The following is a 19,806-nucleotide window of genomic DNA, read 5'->3' on the forward strand; positions in this document are numbered from 1 at the left end:
TATCACTGAGATTTTGGACGATGACACATATCGGCCAAAAATTGTACTTTGGCCAAACAGCCGACAGTGCCATCTTTCAGATTAAATTGTCGTAGCAGGGAGGAGAGAAACTGTTAGGAGGCCGAGAGGGGCACACCCGCTCTCATGACAGCTCGAAAATCTAGGATTTCCATTTGCTCTTTGTCTTGGTTACAATGGTCACCGGGGCAAACAGAGAGGTGAAGCTCCCTAGCAGTCCAAATTTGGTAGAGGGACTAACTTTTCTCCAAAGCTAAAAAAAAAAAGTAAAAGCCTTTACATAAAATATAACTAAACGCTGCTAGCTACAGTGCAAACGTGCTTTAAAAGAGGTGTGATAAAAGACCTACCTTCAACATTTGATGTTGTACACTTAGTGCGTTGTATCTGGTATTTGAGTCTTGCTAAAGAAAAAAAAAAGAAGTTAAACATTGTGCAAAAAAAAGTGCACTCCAGCAGAGGTATTTATTCTGAAAACTTATCCAACAAATATAAACAGTATTTAGCAAATTTAAGTCTAAAGAAAAAAAAATAAGTAATGAAAATGCAGATGTATGCATATTAAATTGTTTGGCCACTTTCACACGGGCGCTGTCCATTCCAATCAGCAGGAGATCAGTGCACAGACCCCCTGCTGATCAGAGTAGAATGGAAAGGAAGGCACATCTGTGACATCTGTGCCCGGTCAGCGATGAAGGACAAAACTGAGCTGTACAGACCCAGGTTACATCTATAGGCAGTCAGATGTAAGCAGACATGCATCTGTGTACATCCAATTACCTTCAATCCGTCACAACCAGGTACGTGAAAACAGAATGCTGTTCCGTTTTTTTCTTTCCAGACCTAGGTGGAGTCAGGGGTAATCGGTTGTAAACGAACACATCTCCATTTACATCCCATGGAGCATTGAGCAACATTGGGCTTCGGATCAGATCTGCCTGAAAAACTGACAGCCCGTATAAAAGGGGCCATAAACCATCACAAACTCAGTTGATACAATGTTGTTAGATTAAACAATGGGCCTGGCATATTTTCATTCCATGTTCTGCACGGTATGACTGCTTTAACCACATAGTGACTGTACTGTTTGTGGTCATTGCTGCAAGGAAACATGATTTGTATTAATAAACAAGGTACAATAAAACCTGGCTCCTCTACAAGCGTGAGAACAAAGACAACAGAACATGCAAATTCAATTCTACTTACTCTTCCCTTATTCAGTGTTTCTTGGGCTTCAAGTTTATAAACAAGATGATCTAGAAAAAAGGGGAAGCAGACGTCAAATTATGAATTATGAGGCTAACTGCACTCAATTCTTATCTTAGGTTGTAATTTTATTTATATGTTGAAAAAAAAAATTCTAATGTGTTTTGTAAAGTAGCTTTACTAGGCACTGATGTCAAATGATAGACTGCATGATACTCCTATCCTGGCTGTTGTTTTAGGGCTCATTCACCGTTCCATAACACACCGTACCTAATGACACAACTACCATACGCAACAGTGTGGGAAGTCCGTTGTGATTCATTTGAATTGCACGCCAAACCAACTTCCCTTCTGCAGTGCAATCAATCGCGGCACAATGTACTTTCTTTTGATCGCAACGCACGGTATTGCGGTATCGTGTGCTGCAGTATGATCGAGCACATTGTGGGCATAAGTGTGTTTGGGGTGCCACCTCCCGGACTGTTAAGGCACAGTAGATGCATTGTGTGGTACAATGCATTAATCGCACAGAAACATGCAATTAAACACATCACACCAGTGTATCACTCAGCTGAGGATCCTCAAATCATCTCTGAATCCATGCCGACATTGCTCCAAGCTCATTTCCGGGATGAAAATCACTCAGTTTACCAATTTGTATTGAAGGTATAGTCCATCACGTGAGTGGATGCTTTACAACAGGGCTTGACAAATTTGCTTTGAATCTAGGAGCCAGTTTTTTTTTTTTTTTAACTATCAAAGCTTTATTTTAAATGACAGATGTAATGTTCAATCACAGTTTTGATGGGCACATGCGGCGATACCCGACATGTGAAGCGCAATCGTTTTCATATGTAGGTGCACCCGACTTGCACTACTGCAATTTAAAAAATCCAATAGGAGGCTGGCTATTGCTCCTGGCCCGCTGGATGGGAGACTTGTCGCTGGCTTTCTACTGCTGGCAGTTGAATCCAAAGAGTGCGCATGGGGGGGAATGCAAAGTCACAGCGGCTTACAGCGGTCTCTCCTCCCCGCTAGGCGCCAGCTGCGGCGGTCTGTCCCCCTCTGCTTCTGCCGATACAGGTGAGGAGAGCAGAGGGGATCGAAGGTGACACAGATCAATCACAGCATACAGCGGGCTCCCAATAGGGATTAGAATGGGGGGAGCAGAGCTGACGCGGCGGCCGAAACTGCATGTCCGGGGCATCGGGCAATAGAAATTTCTCATCCCTGATGCATGCAGTGAACAGGCTGACAAAAGCCCAGGTGCCAGGATGGAAGTTCTAGTCACCATGACGACCTGGGATTTGTCACGCCCTGCTTTACAACACACACAGGGACCATGAGGAACAAAAGTAGCCATCCTCCAGAAGAAGGACAGTGTCAGCACCAATTCAGAGATGATTTATGGATCTACACCCGAGTGATACACAAACAAAATACATTTTTGTTAATAGTTAAAGTACCTTAGGGTTAGGGTGCATTTTAACTCTAAATACAGAAGAAAACATGATTGGCCTTTTCTTTACATACCGTATGTATAGTATGCATGCAAATACAATATGGCGGTTAAAAATCTGTACACAGATTCTCTTATATTAGCCTCTGATACAGGCAGAAGTTATTGCACTAGAACACTGATCTATAAAGCTGAAGAAAACTGGCAGACAATTTTTCAAAAGGACCCATAACAGCTGCCGAGCTATATTCTCTCTTAATAGTAAACTGGCATTCTGAGTTTGGAATGTGTATCTGTACTGACCAGAGAATAACAGTTTAGACTTTAGATTGTTGCCAGTAATAAAATGTAGTCTGGGTTCATCAAAGCACATGTCAATTTCCTTTCCAACACTAGATGGCAGTAATAAGGCACATTCAACTCTTTTCAGACCTACAGAAAATCCCCAAAAAGGGACCAGCTAGTATGAGAATTAGGAAATGTCGAGTGTGAGCTGTTTTGCAGCGCTTCTTAAAAATTGTCTGCTACAGCCTTGTGACAACACAAATAAAATCCACATCCTTCCAGCTGATAAGACAAAATGCAATTTCACAGTTTATTGGTCAGAAGCTAAATAATTAATTGCTTGAGATTATTCATTTGCATAGAAAATGCACATATAAATTAGCATTTTCACAGTATACATCCGGATACTTGCGCTGACCAAAGCTGAATGTGCACCTGGATTATTAAAGCAATTATGTTGTACTGAGTGTGGCGGCCAGGACCTGCTCAGCCTTTGTGGCTCATTAAATAGGTTTGTTTTTTGCGAAGATATTATTTAGCTATTTAATACAACAATTTCTAATTAATTGAAGTCTAGAGATCCCACTTAGCACAAAAGCCAAGGAAAGGTTTTAAAACATACAAGGAAGAACATTGATTGTTGTGGATTGATAACTTAGGCTACATGGGAAATTTTAATGCAAAATACCAGTACCTGAGGATAGTACACAGAAGTAATTTCTTATTTCCTTTGCAAATTGCATGCGTTATTTGCAGCTCTACCTCTACACAGCACTGGCTGCCCTTCTGATGTCTAAGCCAGACTTTGCATAGATAGTACCATGAAAATAATGAGCAGTATTATTTAGTGTGACTTGCAGGGAGTCGGCTACAAAAGTGAGTCCTGAAAACCCCCTTTCCCAAATAAAGAGACTGGGATTTAGGTATTTTTACATGGGTAAGTACACAAAGCTCAACCTTTTCTAAACTAGGGCTCAAACAAGCCTTCTGGTTTTTTTTTACTGGGTCCCCAACAGTTTCACACCTCTTATTTTAGCAGTATATTCATTTTCCACGTCTGAGATTCTGAGACTGCTTTTGGTATGGGAGTTTGGGTAACAGAAATCTTAGTAAGCACAAATCGCTTTTATCACTCATGCTATACCATTAACACACCTGAGAAATGAATTGATCACACCCACAAATGGTAAATTACAATTATCCTTATGCCCAGCACAACCCCTAAATCTTACTGTAACGCTATACCTAACCACTATACATAACCCTTAACCTGATCCTTATACCTAAATTTACCTTTTAACCTCAAGCTGATCCCAATCAATACCCTTGGTACAAAAGTACAAATTGTGCCTAAGATTAAAAATATAGCAAAGCTACTGTCACATCTAAAATGTTGAAATGCTACATGCCAACATACCAATACCATTTCTAAAAAGCTGGGGCTGTATTCTGGGTGCCGCAAATTATTCACCTGTGGTTCACAGGGCTGGCCAGCCGCTTGTGTTCCATCAAAGGTGATGAGAGATTGGTGCACATACAGGTGGATCATACCTCCTATTACTGGAGCTGTAAAAATCCTATATCTTAGAGGGCATTTACAAGCCCAATTCCCAAAAAGTTGGGGCGCTGTGTAAAATCTACATAAAAACAGAATGCAATGATTTGCAAATCTTATAAAGCCAGATTTTAGTCACAATAGAAAACATATCAAATGTTTAAACTGAGAAAATGCACAATTTTAAGAAAAAAATAAGGTAATTTGAAAATTAATGACAGCAACAGGTCTCAAAAAAGTTGGGACAGGGCAACAAAAAGCTGGCAAAGTAAGTGGTACTTATCAGAGTGAATCAGAGTGTTTCAAAAGGAAGGACGGTCAGAGGTTTACCAATCCATGAAAAGCTGCCTCAAATATTGTCCAACAATTTCAGAATAATGTTCAACATAAAAATGCAGAGATTTTAAATATCTCATCATCATCTACAGTACATATCAAAATATTCTGAGAATCTGGCGAAATCTCTGTGCACAAGGAACAAGGCCGAAATGCAATATTTGTTCCCTGTGATCTTCGAGCCCTCAGACAACAAAGCATTAAAAACAGGCATGATTCTGTGATGGACATCACTGTAAGGGCTCAGGAATACTTCCAAAAATCACTGTCTGTGAACACAGTTTGATGTGCCATTCAAAAATGCAAGTTAAAGCTCTATCATGCAAAGAAGCCATATCTGAACATGATCCAGAAACGCCGCCGTTTTCTCTGAGCCAAAGCTCATTTAAAATGGTTTGTTGCAAAGTGGAAAACTGTTCTGTGGTCAGACAAATCGAAATTTGACATTCTTTTTTCCAACCATAGGAGTTGCACGTCCTTCGGACTAAAGAGGAAAGGGACCTTCTGGCTTGTTATCAGAGCTTGGCTAAAACGTCTGCATCTCTGATGGTATGGAATGCATTAGTGCTTATGGAATGGGCAACTTGCACATCTGGAAAGGCACCATCAATGCTAAAAGATATATCCAGGTTTTAGAGCACCATATGCTCCCATCCAGATGACGTCTTTTTCAGGGAAGGCCTATTTCAGCAGGACAATGTTAAACCGCATACTGCATCTATCACAAAAGCATGGCTTCATAGTAGAAGAGTCCGGGTGCTTAAATGACCTGCCTGCAGTCCAGACCTTTCCCCAACTAAAAATATTTGGTGCATCTTGAAACAAAGAATATGACAGATGACCCAGCACTGTTGAGCACTTAGGGATCTATTCACGAAGGTGCCGAAGAATCTAGCCGTAGCTTCGGCCGATCCTTCGGCTAGCTTCGGCCCCAGGACCCCTTCGGTTCAGTAGAACCGAAGGGGTGCTGTACGGGCTATTCACTATAGCCCGTACAGCTCCCTAACGTGGCCGAGCGGCTCAGTCGAGCCAAACGCATATGCCTCGGCTCAGCCGCGCTGAAAGCCGAAGCTGGCCGACAGCCTGCTTCTGACAGCTGGGCGGCCACATGCAGAGAGATCAGCGTCCCTGGTTACCTGCTAACCAGGAACACTGATCTCCAAACAGCAAACTCTCCCTGGAGCTCCGGGAGTCTCCCGCTCCTGGCTGCCAAGGAGAGAAACACCGCTGTTTCTTTTTTTTGACACTATAGCCAATAGTAAACTAGCATTGTACCTGCCCTCTGCTGCAGTTCTCCATCAGGTCCATCAGCAGAGGGCGGGTACAATGCTAGTTTACTATTGGCTATTGCAAATTGAAATAGCCAATAGGATTCTAGCAATGCATTCCAATGGGCAACATTTTTTAAATTTTTTTTTTCTATTCTGACACGGCTCTGTGTCAGAATAAAGAAAAAAAAAGAAAAAGCAGCGTTTCTCTCCTGAGCGGCCGGGAGAGTTTTTTTCTTTTCTTTTTTGACGGCAGCAGAATCGCCGGACAATAGAAAACTGTTGGGCGGAGCGGTCACTGCTAGCTCCGCACAATCCTTTTCTATTTACTTTTTTAACTATTTTTCTGTTCTGCTCGGTCCCTCTGGAGGGACCGAGCAGAACAGCCTGAGCGGCATTCGGCTATTCACTCACTGCTGTTCGGCATCTATAAGAATAGGCCGAACAGCAGTGAGAAGCCTGCCGGAGGTTCGGCTCAGCCGATCCAGATGTTGGATCGGCTGAGTCGAACTCCTTCTGCACTTCGGGTCAGCCGAACATGCTGAGCATGTTCGGCCGACCCGAAGCCATGCGAAGCAAGCCGATGTCCGGCGGATTTCAGCCGATGTACAGCTGAAATCAGCCGTACCAGCCTGAAGTGAATAGCCGAACAGTGTTCGGCTCACTTCACTTCAGGTCGGTCATTCACTCGGCTGCCTACGGCAGCTTAGTGAATAGACCCCTTAGAATCCTCTATCAGGTAAGAATGGGACAACATTCCTCTTAAAAAAACTCCAACAACTGGTCTCCTGGAGTGTTGTTAAAAGAAGAGGGGATACTACACTGAGGTAAACATGGCCCTGCCCCAACTATTTTAAGAGGTGTTGCTGCCATCAAGTTCAAAATTACCTTATTTTTTTCTTAAAATGGTCCATTTCCCCTGTGTAAACATTTGATATATTTTCTATTGTGAATAAAATAGGGGTTTATGAGATTTGCAAATCATTGCATTCTGTTTTTATGGAGATTTTACACAACGTCCCAACTTTTGGGGAATTGGGGATGTAAGAAGACACATAGGTCAAATCACATTAAACAGCATTGTTTCAGAATAGGTGATCACTTACCTTCTCTTGCTTTCTTCAGTTCAAGTCTTTCCTTTTGTAAAGATTTTTCTAGCCGTGATCTGTGCTCATAGACCACTATAAAAAAAAAAAAGTGTAAATTCTTGTCATGCTTATAAAAACAATATACAAGTTAACTAGTGACAAAAGAGGTTTTCTGAATGCAAGTAAGATGTTTACAATAAAAGATAACTATAATGCCTTTTGGGCAATTGTAAGCAAATACAGTAAACTCTCTGCTAACTGGTATTCAACTAACCAGATCTCTCATATAACTGGCAAAAAAACAATCCACTGTTCTGCCGATCTGCAACCTTGTAGGAGACCAAGAAAGGGCTCTGCAGCATGTGAGTGTAGAAAACCAGGGCCAAAGAGTGCGCTTGCCACCGTATTAGCCTGGGAGCAAGTGTCTGTGAACGATAGTCTATGAACAAGCGCCACCTAGTGATCACTGTATTGCTCATTAATTACAGTACAGTATACTTCAATGTGTTGGATGCCAGATAATGGGGAGGAGTTTACTTTATATATTATATATGATTACATACACACACACTTGTTTTACAAATACATGTCCAAGGATTCCCAGAGCATTATAGTTTAACTAAAGGGAAGGCACAGCAAGAGAAGGCACAGCCCCTTTAAGGCCCATTCATATCAGATGTGTTGTCTGTGTCTTGGGGTTGTGCTGGAAAAAGCAGCCAGCGTACACCCAACTCGCAGACAAGCCAAATTGCCTTGCATTAAATAGGTCCAGTTCACACCACTGTGCTGCGGTGGTCTGCACTGACAAGAAGTACTGCGCGCAGTACTAGAAACCCTCGATTTATGCCAGGGTTAGGTTCCAGAAGGAATGTTTGCAAATAGAAACTGATGTAAATTGAAACACCGTATATATTGTAAGTCAGTTGCAAGTGATGGACATAATACTATGTGCTCCTCCATATCCCCAAGTATACCCCTGTGCTCTTGTATATGCCTTAGCGCAGGTCTTCCATCTTCACCCTGCGTAGCAGACAAGGAAGAAGTTTCAGTAGGGTAAAGGCATAGATGTGTACCGATTCCACTGAGCCACCAGAGCATCCACTGCTTCTGTAAGAGGATCCTTGTAAATGGAGACAAACCTGTTCAGTTTTTTGATTAACCTGAAGGGCAAGGGATCCGCATCCAGCATCCCCCACCAGCAACACAGGTCCTGGAACACCTGTGCATATGGACATTGCAGGTCCAGACATTGCAGGCTGAGGAAGTTTTCCGGCCAACTGTCTATGCCTGGAAGTCTACATCTTGCAATGCAAACAAGAAATAAAGCGGCTCAACCTCCTTAACCAAATCTACCAAAGGAACTGCGTTGCTCAGTGAAGGTCTCTGCTTGTCCCAGAACAAGTGCAAATACGAAAGAACTGGCAAAAAGTATCCTATTCAAATGTAGACTTTATTAATAGGGCATACAACCAGAAAGGTATATCATCGGAAAAGGCTGGAAAGTCAAGTTCTGCCCAGGACAGGATCTGATCTACCTTTCTTACCACAGCAAGATGGATCCTCCCTGATGGTTTATCTATCACATTGCAGTGCACCCTGGGACCTAATTAAATGGGTCAGCTCACTAGAGATCTGCCCAACTGGCCCACTCACCAAGTCTTCAGAGACAGGACAAGCATTAAAAAGGTAATGGCAGCAGGTCTGGACTTTGAAACTTTTACCAGAAGGGAGTCTGGAATGCACCCCACACAGATCTGTCACTTCCAGGATATCCCTGCAATGCCCACTTCAGCATGGTCTGGATGCAGTACCCCAAAAGCCAGGCTGAAGACAACTGTACCAGACAGCTGCACCCGAGTAGACAAAGCTTCAGCAGCAATGTAAAGAAGAGTCTTGCTTGAAGAAAAAAAAGAAAGAAATCAAAGAAAAAAAGGTGTTTCTTGGAAAGAAAAAAATAATTTTACACGTAACAAAATCTCTCTTGAAGTTCATTGAGGGACAAAGGAATAATATTGACAAAACAATTGTACAAGGTATAGACACTGGCAAACAAAACAACAGTTGAGCCAGCCAACTCCAACTGACATGCCTGGGTTTTTGAGAGGTGGGACCTTTGTCGCTTAACCCTTCCACTGCAACAGACATATGTTGGCAGCGGGCCCCTTTAAACAGACTATAGCTGGGACTCTGTATACATGTGTAAAGCTTAACACCTACTTAACACTGGAAGCGATTCTGGCAGCTCAACTGCTACCAGATAACTTCCACAGGCCGGTAAATTGCGGCCCCCGCCAGACACCCCCACCTCGCTTGTTGGGTGACGGTGTGAAGCAAAAGGAGACTGACAAACATCCATTCACTGATCTCCTCACAGTTCTATGGGACAGGAAGCAACGCTGATTGTATCACGTCCAGTCCCTCAGCTGTCATTGCTTGGCTGCAGAAGTTGGGCAATAAGCTATTAGAGCGAGATCTGCGTTCCAATAGCTTATTTGGAGTGGAAAGGTGACATTAGGGATCTAATTGGCCCCTAACATTACCTTAAAGAGAGCGGTCACCGTTAGTATGCTATCACATAAGGGGCTTGTAAAAAAGAAAAAAAAACAACAATTTAACCACTTGCTTACCGGGGTGTTTAGACCCCCTTCCTGTCCAGGCCATTTTTCAGTATTCAGCACTGCAGTACTTTGACTGACATTTATTCCGTCATACAACGCTGTACTGAAATTAATTTTATACCATTTTTTGGGGACAGATAGAGCTTTATTTTCTTGGTATGTAATCACCACTACGGGTTTTATTTTTTACTATTTTTCTGAAAAATTACTGAAAATTTTGGAAAAATAAAAGTTTTTTTTTTACATTATGTTAGGAAACAATTATTATTACCCAATTTTTGGTAAAATATAAAAGACGTAACGTGTGGTATATAGGCACCAAACATGTCAAGCTTAAAAATTGCGCGCACCAGCGAAATCGCAAAAAACTACCATGCCCAAAATTGACCATAGGCGACGATTTAAAAGCTTTTACCGCTCATCAGTTTAGTGTTATCAGTGATTGATGGCCCTAGAATTATTGCTCTCACTGCAACGTGGGCGACGATATGTAACATGTGCTGCATAATGGGCGCAATCGTCATATTCGCAGGTATGCGCACTCAACGCATGTTTGCATGCGTGTATGTATGGATGGGGACATTTTTTTTTGTTTTTTTCCCTTTTATATGTGGCTTTACATTTTTTGGGGGGAAACTAATTTTTTTTCCTATTTTTGTTTCCCTCCTTAACTTTATTTCTATCACTCATGGGGCTAAGAAACCCCCCTATGTGATAGCAAATTATGTGACAGGTCCTCTTTATGGAGACATCAGGGGTCTCCAAGAGCCCTGTCACCTAGAACCCCCAGAAGAAGCTGATGAAGCAGACATCTGCTTCATCAGCTTCTCTCCAGCATGAAACGCTAGAAAGTGACACAATACGGAAGTGATGTAATAAACATCACTTCTGCATTTTGGCAGTGGAGAGGGGACCGGAGGGAGGTCGTGTACCGATCTCCCTCTGATTCCGTGTGAGGCCCCGTTCACATGTAGCGAATTATAGCGCGATATCGCGCATTTTTGCCGCGCGATATCGCGAGAAGTCGCCGGCCAATGCTATTCAATGGAGCTGTCTTAACTCCATGTTGCTCGTCGCCGTCGCAAGTCGCTTCTACCGGACCCTTTTTGCACGATTTTGCCTTTTTTCTATGGAGCCCGACGGAGAAGGTCGCGCTACCGTCGCTGGATCGTCGCTGGAACGACGCCCCGAAAGTCGCGCTATCCCGGCCGTGCGGATCTGCTGCAAAAGGTATGTCGCTACGTGTGAATGGTGTCTAACAGAGGCACTATGCTGGTCCCAGCCTCGCACCGGGCACAGCAGAGCCCGGGACCAGCGTGACAACGGGAGGGGGGCCGCGGAGGGAGGGGGGACACGGGCTGGCAGCTCTTACAAGCGATCAGCCGGCTCTATAGCCGGTGGATCGCTTGTATGTTAACAGGCATCGCTGCCTGTTTTTAAATTGTCTGTTTTCCGCTCGTGCGCGCAAGTGGCCGTGGCCGAGTGGACGTCTAAAGGCGCCCGCTCAGATGTAGAGAGCTCCCGGCCGGCGTTTGTTTTTTTACAAAGGCCGGCAGGTAGTTAAACAAAAAAAGTATAAATAAGAAAACAAAATTTAAAGGCCCCCGCGTATTTACACGCGTCGGGTGCGCCTACGTACGAAAACGATGAACGCATGTTAGGTATCGCTGCGTGCGCCAGAGTGAGTAATAAATTTAAGTGCCAAAATTCATGGATCTCTCTAAACTGATGACTTGTAGGGGCTCTTAAAGCGTCACCTATGGACAATTTGGGGTGCCATATTTTATCGCCGTTTCACGGACGCACATAATTTTTTTATTTGGGCATCTATTTAAAGCCTCATCTTTCATATTTCACAAAAAATTATTATATTGTGTTTTTGGGCACTAAAAATAAATAAAAGTGCATTTTTTTACAACATTTTTGGGTTTGATATAGACTTGCGCTATTGTGAAACATAATAATTTTCAACTGCCACCATTTTATTCGACAGGGTTTTTGTTTTCAAAAAATATATAATGTTTGGGGGTATCAAGTAATTTTCAGGCCTAAAATGTGGATTATAAAACGCGTGCAAAAAACACCAAAAAAAGTCCTTGGCAGCGAAAGGATTAATGAACTTCAAGAAAAAGATTTTATATCCCCTTACATAAAGGATGTAGGATGTCTGTTAGACACAGTAAAGGTCTCAGGTTGACACAGTAGATCTATAGAAGCTGCTAATCAGAATGACCGTATAGATATTGGTGTCCTAGGATCCAAAATACAGGCACTCCCTAAAACAAAAGGGGAGTATATGAGGTGAGGTCACTTGTTGCAGCAGAATTGCTCTCCAAACATCTTTTTATAGACATGTTCAGTCAAGGGCTAGCATACAAACCTAGGCAGTATATGCCGTTTAGAGTCATAGGGAGCTGAATGTAATTAAGTCAGTGAAGACGGGCAGTGGAGCAAGACCTGAGACCAGATGATTTATAAAACGTTTGAAGCAGCAGAAGCAGAGGGCAGAACCCCCTTCTTAGTCTACAGACAGGGAAAGATGGTGAAATGCGCCTGAACAACACTGATTCTAGCACAACGTTGGTGCTAAGCTACTGTTGCATCAGTAAAACGGTTAAACGTGTGAGGTAGCATCTGCTCCTGCAGCACTAATGGCCTTGTAGAGTTGAAAAGTTGTAAGAGACTAGGGGGTTGATTTACTAACCTTATAAACACACCATGAACATGTATACACCCCTGTAGTGTGTTCCCTCCCAGCATGATCTATGGGTGGAATCTAAACACCTTTGTAGTGTGTACACACCCAGCAGGTGTGTTGTGCAAAGCCAAGCATGAATTGCAAGGTGATGTTGTGTAAATTAGCTCTACATTGTGTTGATGAATGCAGGAATGTAAATGCATGAGCTAACCATTTTTGTCTAAACTGTGAAGCAGCATTATATATGCATCATGTGCATGATTTTTCCATATATGGCATTAGTGGAAATATGCTTTTAGAGACTTTTTGGTTGATAAATACGTTTTGCTGTGTGAAAATCACATGCACCTGGTGCGTGCGTGTGTTTAGGTTAGTAAATCACCCCCTAGGACTCACTATAAAGCTGTGTCATCGCTCTTAGCACAGTCCAGTATATTAGTTGTTAGATACAAGGATATAGTCATTGCAAACAGAGACTCGCATACATACTGGATTCAGATCATATTGTGACTGTGTCACTGCTCTATAACTGCAGAGCCATCTGTGGCTAACACACACAGTACAGGAAGGTCTGGAAAGAGCCACATGCAAAGCCCAGTGCCCGAAGGTGACATTTCAGACTAGCTCCACCAATCTCTTGTTGGCAGAACAAGAGAAATCAGCAAAAAAAAAAAAAAGCAAATTATATTTAGCATTTTTCTTGGAGTTGAGGATAAAGCATCCAGCCTCCGAGGACACTAGCAAAAAATCAAGATAGGACGGTTGGAGGTGGATTGTATAGGGGCTTGCTCAGTTTCTAAGCCTCCTGAAGGCTGCAGTATAACCGATGTCTAAATATAACTACAATCTTGTGTCTCACAGCACACTACGCATATTAGTGTATATGTGAAGCTGCCTGACTATTGATGTTGCAAAAAGAAAAAGAAAAAGAAAAAGAAAAAGAAAAAGAAAAAAAAAAACAGCTCACTGCGGTATCATGGTAAATATCTTAGAAGTTACCTCGCTTGCTCATCCAATGTACAACTCAAAGCACAATAGGTAATCATCGCTCAAGTGTTCTCATTGATCATGTAACTGGCCCTTTACAAAGCGAAAATATAATGAAAATAATACCGATGAATATCTACAATTGATGATGTGCAATCAGGACATGATTGTAATTAACAATTCCTTTCAAGGCAATATAATGTAATTCTTTCATTCAAAATCAATAGAAAATTATGTTTTATATTCTATTGAATGGTTCGTGAAAATCCAAAGCTTTCTGATTAATACAGCTGAATAGTCCTGATAGTTGTCACATACTGAACAAAGATATGCTATGGTCCGAGTAGCCCTTCTCTATAGGATGCAATAATACAGCATACTGGAATTACTGGATACAGGAAAACTGAATTATTAACTACTTGCTGACCGGGGTGTTGAACCCCCTTCCTGGCCAGGCCATTTTTCAGTATTCAGCACTGCGGTACTTTGACTGACATTTATTCCGTCATGCAACGCTGTACTGAAATTCATTTTATACCATTTTTTGGGGACACTCAAAGCTTTCTTTTGGTGGTATTTTTTACTATATAACCAAAAAAGTACCCTACATTTTTGTGGAAAAAAAAACCTGTTTCCCTATGAAATGTTATAAAACATCACCCCAATTTTTTGGTAACATATAAAAGGCGGAGTCACGTGGGGTAAATAGACACCAAACATGAAAACGACCACACCCAAAATTTGCCATAGGTGATGCTTTAAGCGCTTTTACCACTCATCAGTTGAGTATTAGTTCTGATCCACAGGGGATCCATGCACAGATCTCTCCTGCTGACCAGAACGGATGCGACTGTTGTCTGTCCAGTTTTTTTCCTCTATCTTGCGTTGGAGAAGAAAAACTGAAATTACTGGACCCATGTTGGTCTATGGGGTATCAGATGTAAACAGACAAGAAAAACCTGTGGGATTTGCAAGATAGAATAAGGTGTGATATCATAATGCAGGGTCACACAACAACTTTTCTTGCCAAATTCTTTTATGTAAAATCCCAGTAGACAGCTATGCACCGAGTCAAAATCTCAGTGCAAAGACCTATGGAAAACACTTTGATATGATTTGATTTGTAAAATTTTCTCAGATTTTACAAGCTTAAAAAACCTTTTACATGACCCTAGCATTACACTCTATTAATTTAAATAAATGTACAACCCTAAGTTCTTTGTAGGTGCTATTCCTCAATTCTATATGACCTCTTTTCATTCTACGTTTTGGGGTATTATTAGTGCAGTGTTCTCATTTAGCTATAAAACTGTACTCCGAAGACACAAGAAACGCTGCAGTAAGTACTGCGTGGAAGGAAGAGATTAAAGGTTGAGCACTCAAAGCACAGTGAATTTAGCCATTTGCATAAACAGCCTTTTAGCTCAGTGTGCTCTGCTGAAAAGACAGAACTTGCCAAGAAAGGTCTCGCCAGAAGTACTTTATTTTGTCCCAGCTGAACAGAGCTTTATTTCTAAGAGCTTGAAGAAGACGCTTGTGTAACCAATTAATAGATTTTTGTGCTTATTCCCTAAAGCATCTACCAATTTCAATGGAACAAGTTCTTTACAACCAGACCAGGGACTGCAGAAAGGTATCATTTTCGGGATAGCCAATTATCATTTGGATCTGAACGCGAGTTACTGAACTAGGTGGAACTATGTCTAATACAGCAGAGAGGTTAGAGAGAGTAAATTAATTATACTATGAAAAAAGGAAACTATATTTACTGAGATGTAGAAAAGTGTCAACACTGTGTGAAAATCCTCCGCCTCTGGAACTTTGGGTGCGACCTAGAGAGGGACGGTCCTAGGCACGGTTGCAGTGTTCTATGTCCAGGTAATAAAGTTAAATGTGATCTGACGTCACTGGTTTGCAACTCTCTGCTTTCCTACTATGTTACCTAGGAGTTTAAAGCTGAACTGCAGAATCCAGCACTTTGCCCATATAGCATCCTACCACTATGCACATACTATAAATTGTCTCTTTAAAAGAAAAGTTATTTTTTAATTTATCAGCCATCATAGCCAATCATTGTAGTCTTTCAGGGCACAATAAGGAGAATCCACAGAGGGGGCACACATCACATCCAACATGCTTCCTGGTGCAAAGAGAACTAGAAATCTCAAGAATTATTGGGAGTGTCTATGTAGGCAGTGCCTGTGGGACAGTGCTGTCCAAAACAGAGCAGCTATAACATAGCTACCAATCAATAATGATGGGCAGAGTCATGACTGGGTGCTGTGCAGATTGTATTTGCCCACTGGGAGATGAGCGACATACTTGAAACGCAAGCAGGAGCCCTTCTCCTTAGGGAGATATCAGCTGCGGCTCAGCACTGAACCCAAACGGACCTCCAAAGGCAGAGGGACATTCTTTGGTTAAACTAAACCTAAAAATAAGATAAAGACGAGATAAAAAGAGTAGCAAGATGAAAAATAGCAAAACCTGCTTTTACTGCAATATTTGCCTTTAGTCCGAAGAATAATCTGCCTAGAGCTCAGCTTTAAAAAAAAAAGGAAAAAGGTGAGGCTGTGTTTTATATATTTTTGCCCAAGAAGAGCCGCACTCAATGCTTCCTCCAAATAAATCCACATTTTATTTTAATCCATAAAACAGCGTACACCTTCCAAAACTCCCCAGAACTAACAAAAAAACTCTCTCCTTACATGTTTGGATTTATTTGGAGCATTGAGTGTGGCTCTTCTTGGACAAAACATACAGGTGGAAGTGAGCCTTTTGCCAACACCTGGAGGTTCCTCTTAATATGGATTTGACTGTGGAATCTGAGCGATGAGTGTTGTGGAGTACTGTATTGTGTTTTTCATATACTATTGTTTTTTTCCTAAAGTTTAACTTTAGCTTAAAGTAGCCACTTAACATATTACATGCACAGCAAACCAATAATCAAATTACGTTTAGTGTTAAGAAAGACTAAAACAAAAAAACTTACCTTAGTCCTGTTATTCTTCATATTTCATAACCCTCCAATTCAAATCATGTGGCCAATGACATACAGTACAGCCATATGGTCTTTGTCAAAGAGGAAGAGCAATACTCAGGCAAAGCTTCCAATTGGCTACATCATTTAAACACTTGGGATAACCCAAAATAGTGCCACTACATGGCACAAGTGCAGTAGCAAGAGGTAGGTAGTAACACTGTGTTGCCGCTACAAATGTGCACCATTCACAATATCCATACCCAGCAGGAAGCACATCCAGTGAGGTCCTTGCAGCAGGCGAGTCCGCGTTGAAACAAAACATGACCCCTACCCCCTTCTTCTGCTATGGCTTACACTAGGGCTGCAACAACTAATCGACTTTTTCAATAATCGATTAATCGGCTTCCCATCAGTTGGCCCTGTTCAACACAGACACTAATCTCTGCCCTGGTATTTCACACCACCGCCATCGCGCCCTGCCGAACCTCTGCTAATGGTAGGGAGGACGGAATCTGGAGTTACAGCTGACAGGTTCTGTCGGAATCATTCATGGCCACACCTGCAACCACCCCCCTACTGTCACCACTGTGCCTGCCTAACCATAATGCCTCAAAACTTCCCCACCACTGTGCATTCACGCCAACTCTCCCACCGTGCTCTGACCACCATAGCTGACACACATTCTCATTCCTTGGCACCCGGTATGCACACAAATCCCCACTCCCAGCACTGTACCTGACCCCCATACTCTTCCCTCTGCTCTCCCCACTGCCTCCACATGCCCACCAAGCTTTACTCGCCGCTGCACCAATGGCTGCCTCTGAGCTCAGTGCACATACACCGACATACGTCACTGTACCAATGCACATTTCTGTGCACTCCACCACTGCTGTGATGCGCCATATGTATTCAGCCCCTTAAAGAACGGGCACACTAGTTTTCTTTTAAAGTAAACCTGGACAAAGTTAGGCTTCTCAAACTGAACATATAACATGCATAGGAAGTTGTTACTCATTGAAAAACTGCATGTCAAAACAATCAGCAGATCCAAAAAGAAAGATCGACAGCTGAAGTTATATTAGGTTTTTCTGTAAAACCGAGCTCATTCTTACAACAAACAAGCTTCCCTACTGGTGACTGATTACTGATTGTTTTAATGTGTGGTGTTCACTGTAGGTAAACTCTTTTGCTAAACATTTTTTCATTATTTGCCCAGAAAGTGACAGGCACCCCTTAAAATGTCATATTATTTGTTAATAAAAATGAGAGCTCAAACAGGTTACCGTATATACTCGAGTATAAGCCGAGATTTTCAGCCCATTTTTTTGGGTGAAAAGTGCCCCCCTCGGCTTATACTCGAGAGTTTGTGCAGGTTTAGAGAAGTATGCTTACTTTTTGTAATAAACTAAGTCAACGGCACTTTAAAACCACCCAAGGTTATTTATACATTTAAAAAAAATAAAATCAAAGTTTCCATTGAATAGCATCCAAACTGAAATTACTGAAAGGGTGTCACACAAATGGGCAGCATAACAAGTTAACTATGTTTATGTGGAAGAAATGGCCAAGCTGCAATAGCATGTCATAAGAGCCATTTTGTATTTTTTTTTTTTTTTTTTTAAACTTAGCTTCTATTAGACAATTACGCTCACACATCTGTCCTAGTCATAGGCGAGTAGTAAAAGCTAATGCAGTCAAAACATCTAAAGAGTGGCAATCTGCAATATAATGGGATTTCGGGTCTTAACTGTAAAATCGGTTTCAAATTTGTCTCAATGACAGCTGCGAATATACACTGAGTGGCCAGATTATTATGACCACCCCATCAGTACTTCGTTGGGCCGCCTCGTGACTCCACGAGATGTTGAAAGGTGATGCAAGGAATCTGACACTGCACTGTTGCCCTTCTGTTGTCTTGTACCAGTCTTGCCACTCTCCGTTCTGCCCTAACATTGACTAGTCGCTGACGGCCACAATTCGCACGTTCAGACCCAGATTTTCGGCTGACAGTCCAGTCTTTAAACACTTTAACAACAGCTGCTCTTGAACATTTAACGAATTCTGCTGTTTTGCTGATACTCGCTCCATGGCTCCAAGCGCCAACAATCATCCCACGTTCAAAGGCTGTTAAATCGCATTGTTTACCCATATCTTCAGAAAAAAATCACTTCTACTGTCGTGGTAAACAACCTGCTTCCCTATTTATAATTGTCTGGCCCTCTAGCAACTTCAGCGCGAAATTATAGCTAATTTGCCTACAAACGTCAGGTGGTCATAATAATCTGGCCACTCAGTGTATTTCCTTATTCAAGTAAAGAGTCATTTTTATATATAAAGCAAATGCATTAATGCATATACCACAGCAAGGAAAAATAAGCCTGCCCCTACATATCTGCTTTGGTAAGAAATGCACACGTCTTGAAGGAAACACTGTTTCTCCAACACAATTTTAAGCCTGTTAAATAAGAAGCTAGTCTTCATACTACACAGCTGGCTTTTAGATGTTTTAAAAGGGCAAACATCCAACATAGTTCCATATTTAAGCAAAAACATATGCAAACTAGATAAATCAAAAATTGTTTTGCATTTTTTCTTAGAATACGTAGTCATGACGGTGAAATATAAATCCCTAAAATGTCTGTCTCAGCTAACCAATAGGCATTTATTTCTAGAGGTGCACCAAAATGGAATTTTCAGACCGAAACTGAAAATAAAAAATGTATTAGGCTGAAACCAAAACTTTTTTTTTTTTCTAACCTTCTAAAAAAATGTTTATATATTTCTATTTTTTACTTTACTTTTAGGTGCTTTGGGGAAACATTGGGTGTCTAAACAGACCCCTGATATTTCCCTTCTAAAATAGAAAAAGAGATTGAGGACACAGAGTCCTAAATCTTTTTCTGCAGCACCGGTTATAAATGAACAGGAGTCCTCTGTACAGAGTGATCCTGTCCATTCATAAACTGTGGAGATAGTATCAGTTACTGCGCCCACAATCATGAATGAACAGGAAGTGATGTAGAGCATTTCCTATTCATTCATAATTGAGGTGCCCCGAAATGGAAATTTCAAAACCAAACCGAAATAAAAAAAACTGTCAGGCCAAAACTGAAAATGTTTTTTTTTTCTAACCTTCTCAAATTTTTATTTATTTTTATAAAGTTTTATTTATTTGTATCAAATATATTTTTTTTTATTATTTGACTGTTGGGGGCTTCAGGGAAATATCAGGGGTCTAAAGAGACCCCTGATATTTCCCTTTTTAAATAGACCTGTGACAGATAAGGAGTGCGGTGGTGTGGTGG

General features: G+C 41.6%; 1 protein-coding gene across 1 annotated transcript in view; it reads right to left on the reverse strand.

Moving 5' to 3' along the window:
• Positions 1 to 19,806, reverse strand: part of GOLIM4 (golgi integral membrane protein 4) — a 98,049-nt gene that overhangs the window by 41,580 nt on the left and 36,663 nt on the right. Inside the window, exons 2-4 of the mRNA XM_018557786.1 lie at positions 7,234 to 7,308; positions 1,225 to 1,274; positions 369 to 422 (exon numbers count right to left, since the gene is read on the reverse strand). Coding sequence (XP_018413288.1) covers positions 369 to 422; positions 1,225 to 1,274; positions 7,234 to 7,308 — 179 coding nt within the window. The remainder of the gene's footprint in view (positions 1 to 368; positions 423 to 1,224; positions 1,275 to 7,233; positions 7,309 to 19,806) is intronic.

Source organism: Nanorana parkeri, unplaced genomic scaffold, assembly GCF_000935625.1.
Source record: "Nanorana parkeri isolate BGI_ZX_2015 unplaced genomic scaffold, ASM93562v1 scaffold303, whole genome shotgun sequence".
Lineage (NCBI taxonomy): Eukaryota > Metazoa > Chordata > Amphibia > Anura > Dicroglossidae > Nanorana > Nanorana parkeri.